General features: G+C 42.1%; 1 protein-coding gene across 1 annotated transcript; it reads right to left on the bottom strand.

Moving 5' to 3' along the window:
- Positions 1-471: 471 nt before the first annotated feature.
- Positions 472-6,774, bottom strand: thpo (thrombopoietin). The gene is made up of 4 exons (XM_072669335.1): positions 6,634-6,774; positions 5,889-5,975; positions 3,761-3,925; positions 472-609 (listed from the first exon to the last, which is right to left on the bottom strand). Exons 1-4 carry the CDS (start codon positions 6,772-6,774, stop codon positions 472-474), a joined length of 531 nt encoding a protein of 176 aa, XP_072525436.1.
- Positions 6,775-10,172: the final 3,398 nt, after the last annotated feature.

Below are 10,172 nucleotides of genomic sequence, written 5' to 3'. Positions count from 1 at the left end.
CTATTAAAGTGGCCACTGAGGAAGCACAAGGTAGGTGTTTCTATTAAAGTGGCCAGTGAGGCAGGTATTGGAGTAGTACTATGATAAAGGAGTGCGTCAATGACATTGCGAGTCCAGTCCCGTTATATTAATATAAAAATGAAGTAAATTAAAGTTCCTTATATAAAATATTTGATATCATGTACAGTGATGTCCTGAAGGTCCTCTTTGTATAATGTCTGTTTTAGCCTCATGACTCATCCTGACTCAGGCTGTGCCTGCAGTGCCCCATTCTCCAGCAGATGGCACTGTGTTTCCATCAGTTCACATTAAAGCCCAGCAGACTGAAGCATCCTGTGAAGTGTGAGAGTCTGGCCCTCCATTTTCTTGAAGGTGGCTCCGGGCTCATGATGAAAGGACCCGTCTGTCAGCAGCACGGGAAGCGGAAAGTGAGGAGGAGATCTAGAAGCGGGTGGAGGCGAACACTCGTCTCTAGCACTCCTGCGCCATGTCCATAACCAGCCATTCCAGCTTGCCGGAGATCAGCCGGCCGAAGTGTCTCAGAACCAGACCCAAATCCTGAGTGTCCTGCCCCGAACAGACCGGAGCCTGGGTGCTCTGTGACTCCTCCTGCAGGACAAGGCAGAATCACAGTTGTGTTAACACAGCAGGCAAAAGGTCACGGTATAGCATGACCTCTTATGTATTATTGCAAAATTATAATATCCAAGGCTAGGCTCCACCCCTTCCAGTCCCCCCTCTATATTTAACCCCTGCCCTGCCCCTTGTCATTTTCTCCACCTGTGTCTAGTTACAAAAAGCCACACTTTGGCTGTGTCTTGTGAGTACATTTAGTGGCCTTTTTATCAGAAACACTTAACATATAGGGTTGGGCAGTCAGGACGCAAAAAAGAAGTACCTGCAATCTGGTACAGTTAGTGAAACAGGAAGTAATTCGATTACAGGTACATTTTAAAAATGTAAAAATACACTGTTCTGCAGTACACCTGTACATCGTCTGCAGCACACCTGTACACAGTTCTACAGTACACCTGTACACCGTCTGCAGCACACCTGTACACACAGTTCTACAGTACACCTGTACACCGTCTGCAGCACACCTGTACACACAGCTCTGCAGCATACCTGTACACACTGTTCTGCAGCACACCTGTACACACGGTTCTACAGTACACCTGTACACAGTTCTACAGTACACCTGTACACACCGTTCTACAGTATACCTGTACACAGTTCTACAGTACACCTGTACACCGTCTGCAGCACACCTGTACACACAGCTCTGCAGCATACCTGTACACACGGTTCTACAGTACACCTGTACACAGTTCTACAGTACACCTGTACACACCGTTCTACAGTATACCTGTACACAGTTCTACAGTACACCTGTACACCGTCTGCAGCACACCTGTACACAGTTCTACAGTACACCTGTACACAGTTCTACAGTATACCTGTACACAGTTCTACAGTACACCTGTACACACGGTTCTACAGTACACCTGTACACACCGTTCTACAGTACACCTGTACACAGTTCTACAGTACACCTGTACACACCGTTCTACAGTACACCTGTACACACGGTTCTACAGTATTCCTGTACACAGTTCTACAGTACACCTGTACACACCGTTCTACAGTACACCTGTACACCATTCTACAGCACACCTGTACACACCGTTCTACAGTACACCTGTACACAGTTCTACAGTACACCTGTACACGCTGGGAAATACTTAAGGTCACAGTTATGACACAGCCTGCAGCAGGCTATAATCTACTCGGAATATCACACACCAGGAGAAAAGAACTACTTAACTACTCTGTCCAAAAGTATCCGGACACCTGCTCTTCCAGTGTTTCTTCTGAAATCAAGAGTATTATTTGTGAGTCTGTTCCTCATTGCTGCAGTAAGAGCCTCTTCTCTTCTGCTAAGGCTTTACACTAGAATGTCAGAAAATGGCTGTGAGGAGGATGTGATTGCATTCAGCCCCACGAGAGTGAGAGCATCAGTGAAGTCAGGTACTGATATTGGATGATTAGTTCTGCTTGGGGTCACTGCACACCTGTGTCAGCCATGAATACACTCATTAGAAGAGCTGTCTAGATACTTTTGGGCATATACTGTAACTAGTGAACTACTGAATGAGTCACAAACATTGGTATATTCCAGTCAGCAGAAATCTTAAGGCTGGAGCTGTGGGCCTGGGCTCCGGCGAGAGGAGAATAAATAAGAAAGACAGATTTCGTATTCCAAGTCCAAAGTGCATATTTAGCTCTAAGTGGGAGCGGCAGCATGTATATTTAATCAGAGGAGCAGGGCAGTGCAGTCCCTCTGAGAAAAGCCCCGGTTCCATCACAGAAATGCCACTTCTATCTTCTTCTTTCCTGGGGAAGGAAGCCAAAGGTCATCCAGGGTCAGCATCACCAAAGACGACGTGACAAATCAACGACGATTCCGAGAAGGCAGGAAATTTCTTGGAAAAAAATAAAAGCCATCCAATTCCTGTCTCCAAACTGGGGGCGGCACGTAAATATATATAAATATATATTTATATACACAGAATTGAATTATTGATTTTTCATATAGCCGCTCTACAGCAGCCGGCATGTCCGATGCAAAACTCTGTATATGATCTGACAGTTGCTGTGGTGTCAGCATTATAGGATGTGTGAGCATATTGACCCGCCTGAGCTCTGGCTCGACTTATCCTTTGTTTGCACAAAACCAATGCCCTTCTCCTGCAGACCCCCCAACCCCACCCCCCACCCCCCCAACCACACACACACACACACACACCCTCCCCCAGCTTACTGTATTTCTCATACATCTGCAACAAAAATCAGCATATGTTGTGTTTTACATGCTGGTAGGCCTGTCAACCAGCACCACGTCAGCACCAGACCAGTATAAACCAGTTTGTACCTACAGGAGGGTGACACTGACTAACAGTACATAACACACACAGATATAACATTAGAATAAACCCAAATAAACATGAAGTCAGTGGTCAGTGAGAGTGTCTACCTGTAATTAACTCTATATAACATTAGAATAAACCCAAATAAACATAAAGTCAGTGGTCAGTGAGAGTGTCTACCTGTAATTAACTCTATATAACATTAGAATAAACCCAAATAAACATAAAGTCAGTGGTCAGTGAGAGCGTCTACCTGTAATTAACTCTATATAACATTAGAATAAACCCAAATCAACATAAAGTCAGTGGTCAGTGAGAGTGTCTACCTGTAATTAACTCTATATAACATTAGAATAAACCCAATTAAACATAAAGTCAGTGGCCAGTGAGAGTGTCTACCTGTAATTAACTCTATATAACATTAGAATAAACCCAAATAAACAGAAAGCCAGCAGTGAGAGTGTCGACCTGTAATTAACTCTATATAACATTAGAATAAACCCAAATAAACAGAAAGCCAGCAGTGAAAGTGTCTACCTGTAATTAACTCTATATAACATTAGAATAAACCCTAATAAACACAAAGTCAGTGTTCAGTGAGAGTGTCTACCTGTAATTAACTCTATATAATAATATAGAGTTAAATACATAAACATAGACCTGCAACACCTTCATCACCTTCAAGAACTGACTGTTCACTCACTGCCTAATATGTAGATCCACCCCTCAACAGACAGGAGACTCTGGAGCAGATCCTCAGTGGTTTTAATGTTATGGTTGATCAGTGTAGCTCTCTGTGTTCAGCAGTGTGACGCTGGTGTGTTTTCTTTCACCTGGTTGTGGAGCTGTGTGAGCATAAGCAGGTAGTTATTGATGCTGCGCTCCAAACACTCCAGCAGGTTTAGCCCACAGCCCAAATGGCTCTGAGCCCGCGCCCGCCGGACATCCTGCAGCAGAGAACCCAGAGAAAGCAGGATTTCAGCCCTACGCTGCGGGACCTGGAACACACACACACACACAGGCTGAGTGAGCAGAGTCCAGGTACAGTAAGGTGGGCGGTGGGTGAGTGGGAATGAAGAGTAAACACGTTATACACACACACACACACACACACACACACACACACACACACACACACACATAAATATACAGCAGTGAGAGAGTTCTACTGTAGAAGCTCCAGATCTCATCAGAACAGATAAAGCAGCTGAACATAAATCCAGTAAAAAGGAGAAACAAGAGCTTCTCATTCTGAAGAAAGAAAGTAGTGAGATCTTGTCGGTGAGCTAGTCTGAAGAACAGAGCTCGGTTCCTCCAGGGTTCTCCTGGACGCCCCCCAGTCCAGCCAGCACAGCATGGAGGATGTGTTCAACTCCATCAGCAGCAGCAGCAGCAGCAGCAGCAGCTCACCTGATTTACCATCATTAAGCCCTGATTTACCACCAAACCAGGTGTTGATCTGAGGAGAACTCTAAATAATACTAGACTCCATGAGGAGAGGGTCATTAGAGTATGTTATTAGTGTTTATTCTAATATTCAATTCATTTTTATTTATTTAGGCTTTTTACAGTGAATGTAGTCACACAGCAGCTTTACAGAGACCCGGGTTCAAGCCTCTTTTGAGCAGCTAGTAGCAACAGCGGAAAGGAAAAACTCCTTCGGGCCGAGAGAAAGAAAACCTTGAGAGCAACCAAGACTCAAAAGAGTCCAAGTCCAAAAACCAAGACTCATCCTCAGGTTGACACCGGATAATAATAATAATAATAATAATCAAAACAGAAAAAAACAACAATAAAACTAAACTGAATTAAGAGAAAAATGATACATTTGGCATCAAACCATAAAAGACGAAAATGTGAGTGAGAATGATTCTATTTAACATTAGAATAAACTCAAATAAACAGAAAGTCAGTGGTCAGTGAGAGTGTCTACCTGTAATTAACTCTATATAACATTAGAATAAACCCAAATAAACATAAAGTCAGTGGTCAGAGAGAGTGTCTACCTGTAATTAACTCTATATAACATTAGAATAAACCCAAATAAACATAAAGTCAGTGGTCAGTGAGAGTGTCTACCTGTAATTAACTCTATATAACATTAGAATAAACCCAAATAAACATAAAGTCAGTGGTCAGTGAGAGTGTCTACCTGTAATTAACTCTATATAACATTAGAATAAACCCAAATAAACAGAAAGTCAGTGGTCAGAGAGAGTGTCTACCTGTAATTGACTCTATATAACAGAATAAACCCAAATAAACAGAAAGTCAGTGGTCAGAGAGAGTGTCTACCTGTAATTGACTCTATATAACATTAGAATAAACACAAAGTCAGTGGTCAGAGAGAGTGTCTACCTGTAATTGACTCTATATAACATTAGAATAAACCCAAATAAACATAAAGTCAGTGGTCAGAGAGAGTGTCTACCTGTAATTGACTCTATATAACATTAGAATAAACACAAAGTCAGTGGTCAGAGAGAGTGTCTACCTGTAATTGACTCTATATAACATTAGAATAAACCCAAATAAACATAAAGTCAGTGATCAGTGAGAGTGTCTACCTGTAATTAACTCTATATAACATTAGAATAAACCCAAATAAACATAAAGTCAGTGATCAGTGAGAGTGTCTACCTGTAATTAACTCTATGTATATATAACAGATATATACACAAATCAGTACAGACAGACAGGCAGATAGAACACCTTGCCAACTGTGGGGTTGCATTGCTGCCAGTGGTACTGGACAGGCTGCGCGGGTGGAGGGATAAACGGATTGCAAGATACAAGGTTTATGCACAACACAGATGATTTCAGCATGCAGTTAGATGAGGCTCGTTTCTGAGGTTAAAGGTTTAATCATGTTAGCAATGTTAGCCAAGCTCCAGACACCAAACAGGGCAGTACTGATGGGTCACTTTCAGTTCTGACTGAGCCGTCACTTTAAGGACTCACAGATTTCTTCCTCCAGGTTGCTACATGGACTTTGATGCAGGGTAATCGGATGGGTGTAGGGAGGGAGGCTGCAGCGCTGCAGTCCACCTGTCAGAGAGGAGAATAATACACACACACACACACACACACACACACACACACACACACAACAGATAAAGAGTTCGTCAGATGTTGAGGAGTCAGACAAGCTCACAGTGAAGCGCAGGTAGATAAGGCTGTCGGAGAGATGAAGCGGCCGCTCAGACAGACACTGACAGGAGAATGAGTTAGGAGAGAGGAAGAGGAGCTTTAACGTGAGGAAGAGGAGGAGTGACACGTGAGAAAGGCTCAGCCGAGTTTAACAAGGAAGCGCTTTATACTTTAACTCACGCCTCACTCTCCTACAGGGAGGAATCCTCAGAGACAGAGCGTTACTTCTACAAACACAACCAGTAAAGCTCTGAGAGAGCGCTGCTGTATAACACACACACACACACACACACACACACACACACACAACCTCACCAGCCCAAAGACAAATATACACCTACAAACAAACAAACAAACAAACAAACAGGTGCAGTCTGCAGTAAAAGTGCAGCCGTCGCTGATCTTCATTAATGAGCCTTTCCGCTGTTCCTCAGTGTCAGTAACTCGTTAATAAATGGACACAGAGCTTCTGAGCTGAAGACAGAAGAAGGAGCAGGAGGAAATGAAAATCAGCAGCATCTTCTGACAAAGTGCGGTGCTGTGTTGAAGACCTTACCACGTTCTCCTCCAGCTCCCCGACCTTGTTCATGACCCGTCTGGCCTCAACGTCACACACAAAGTCTAGTGGTTTGGACCAAACCTGAGACAGTTCAGGAGCCATCATGCTCAGCAGAACCAGCAGCACTTCTGGAAACATATGATAGACATTTACACTGATAGACAGACAGACAGATAGATAGACAGACAGACAGACAGATAGATAGACAGACAGACAGATAGACAGACAGACAGATAGACAGACAGACAGATATATAGATAGACAGACAGACAGATCGACAGACAGACAGATAGATATATAGATAGACAGACAGACAGACAGACAGATAGATAGATAGATAGATAGATAGATAGATAGATAGATAGATAGATAGATAGATAGATAGATAGATAGATAGATATGCAGATATACAGACAGACAGACAGACTGACAGACTGACAGACAGACAGACTGACAGACAGACTGACAGACAGATAGATATATAGATAGACAGACAGACAGATATATAGATAGACAGACAGATATATAGACAGACAGACAGATAGACATACAGACAGATATATAGACAGACAGACAGATATATAGACAGACAGATATATAGATAGACAGACAGATATATAGACATACAGACAGATATATAGATAGACAGACAGATATATAGATAGACAGACAGATATATAGACATACAGACAGATATATAGATAGACAGACAGATATATAGACATACAGACAGATATATAGATAGACAGACAGATATATAGACATACAGACAGATATATAGACAGACAGATATATAGACATACAGACAGATATATAGATAGACAGACAGATATATAGACATACAGACAGATATATAGATAGACAGACAGACAGATATATAGATAGACAGACAGATATATAGACAGACAGACAGATAGACATACAGACAGATATATAGACAGACAGACAGATATATAGACAGACAGATATATAGATAGACAGACATATATATAGACATACAGACAGATATATAGACAGACAGATATATAGACAGACAGATATATAGACATACAGACAGATATATAGACATACAGACAGATATATAGATAGACAGATAGATATATAGACATACAGACAGATATATAGACAGACAGATATATAGACATACAGACAGATATATAGATAGACATACAGACAGATATATAGATAGACAGACAGATATATAGACAGACAGATATATAGACATACAGACAGATATATAGATAGACAGACAGATATATAGACAGACAGATATATAGACATACAGACAGATATATAGATAGACAGACAGATAGATAAACACAGACAGGAAGATCTATAGACAGAGAGGCGGTTAGACAGACGGATAGACAATCATATAGATAGACAGACAGGCAGACAGACAGACAGATGATTAGTGTCCGTGATCTTTAGTCGGTCAGTATGAAGGTGAGGAGGATCGGACCCTGCACAGACAGGCTGTGTAAAGTTTACTCACTGGTTGAATCCATGCCCGGTCAGAACCGCTCTCCTACATTACGTTCCGGTCCATTCCATTTCAAAGGGAAAGTGAATAACCCAGTGAACCATGCTCCTGTCCACCATTCGTCCTGTCCGGCACATCGCCCACTCACTCTCTCACTCTCTCTCTCTCTCTCTCACTCAAGATAAAAATGTTTTGTTTTTATCTTGTCTCGTCTTTCCTGTCACTCACCCCCCTGAGTTAAAGGAGAACATGAGAAGTGGTCTGTTTCCTACGCCCTGATAACACACACACACACACACACACACACACACACACACACACATTCACACTCAGTGCACTAACAGTTAATTCAACACTCCACTCAGTCAAGGCCCAAACTCAGCTATATCAGGAGATTCACTGATTTTGGTGTGAAACACTTAGTTCTAGATAACCTTCCCAGGAGAAAAAAGACTCTGACTGGGTAAGGTTATCTAGAACGGAGCAGACGTCTGAAGCTCTAATAAAAGCCCATCACAGAAAGTTCTTCACCTAATGGTGATGAAGACGCTGCCTGATGCCTGAGACACGGTTCTACCAGAGTTCTGAGAAGAGTTCGGCTCTAGAACCTGCTTTTAAAATCAGATCATTAAAATGGTGGAGGGATACATGCTGCAGGGTGTAGTGCAGCTACAGAAAGTAGTCCCTAAAGAAAATTCACAGTTTATGAACTAAACAAACCTTTTGATTTAATTTTAGCTCCAGTCTCGTCATTAAAGGACCAGTCCAGTGAAAATGAATGAATGAGCTGCAGCTGATTTAACTCTTAATGTGCTGAATTAAATGTAACAGGACTCAATTAATTTGAATAAACTGTACAGCCCTGAAGGATGGGTTTGTTAGCAATGCCCTGATCCAGAGGCGGGTCAATGAGGTATTAGGAGTCTTGCCCAAGGACTCTTGCCCTATTGGTGCAGCCCAGGATGGTCCCCCAGACTGGAAATCAAACCCCAGCCTCTGACCTGATGTGGGAGCTCAATGGTGGGTACTGGGGTTATCTGTTGTGCCACACCAACCACGCCCCTAAGTAGTGGGGCCCCTCATACCACCACCTTAGCACCAGATGCTTCATCGTTTCATAGGGAGAGAGATATTGTGCAATACTCTGAAGCACCCAGGCCTTTATCCACCACCCAAGCAGCGCATATCTGCATTTGCCCAACAGTGGCAGCAGCAGCCAATAGCAGGAATTGATTAACCTGGTATTGCTGTCCCGACTAAATAATAGTCTAAATAAATTAATATATATAAAAAATAAACTAAATAAAGTCATATAAAAATCGCTTTTACCTGTGTAATACCATTTCATTTTATTATTCAATGTTATTTATAAAATATGTATTTTTTATCATGGTGCTCTTGGAGGCCCCCTGGTGGCAGTGGGGTCCTAAGCAGCCATATAATTCAAGTATTACTCTAAACACCGATGCTATTTTCTAGCAAGAAAAGTAGCTTAAAGCTTTTTTAAAATAAATAAATGTCCACTTCTTTAGTCTTCCACAGCTCAGCTCCACCCATTTACGTTGTAATTGGCAAGTGATTCAGCCAGACTGCTTTTAAAACACAATGAGACACAATTAGAGCTTAGCATGTTGCTAAACTTTAAAATACGGTAGGCCCACCTGTTTTTGTAGAGCGTGACTTTTCAGGCATGTTTCAGGGCCTGGATTCCAGTTCTGAACATTGCAGCAAATCCATTAGATTCTCTGCTCTTCTGCAGTTCTGCTGGTTCTGTTTGTACAGTAGCCGCACAAACAGCGGGACCCCCTCCGCCTGTGACGCCATGTGCATACCCTCTATTCTCAACAGAGTGCTGCTAAACATGCAGGAGAGGCTCAGAGGCTCAGTTCTTCACCTTTTTCCATTTTTTATAATACATCTGTGCACATCTGCAGGGAAAAATGCACATATTTAATAATGTTTTTTTATAGATATACATAAATAGTATAATTTTTGGCTGTGATATTTTCCAGTCTAAAGCTGAGCCTTGTACACTTCCACATACGCCAACGAA

This window comes from Salminus brasiliensis, chromosome 23 (assembly GCF_030463535.1).
Source record: "Salminus brasiliensis chromosome 23, fSalBra1.hap2, whole genome shotgun sequence".
Classification (NCBI taxonomy): Eukaryota; Metazoa; Chordata; class Actinopteri; order Characiformes; family Bryconidae; genus Salminus; species Salminus brasiliensis.
This window is presented reverse-complemented; position numbering and strand designations above follow the sequence as displayed.

What these genes read in the sequence shown, in the direction of transcription:
- thpo (XM_072669335.1), bottom strand. Translation starts at nt 6,774, where the DNA reads ATGTTTCCAGAAGTGCTGCTGGTTCTGCTGAGCATGATGGCTCCTGAA. An exon ending in GGGAGCTGGAGGAGAACGTG is followed by an intron (nt 5,976 to 6,633) that starts GTAAGGTCTTCA and finishes CCTCTCTGACAG; the next exon opens with GTGGACTGCAGCGCTGCAGC. An exon ending in CAACCTGGAGGAAGAAATCT is followed by an intron (nt 3,926 to 5,888) that starts GTGAGTCCTTAA and finishes TGTGTGTTCCAG; the next exon opens with GTCCCGCAGCGTAGGGCTGA.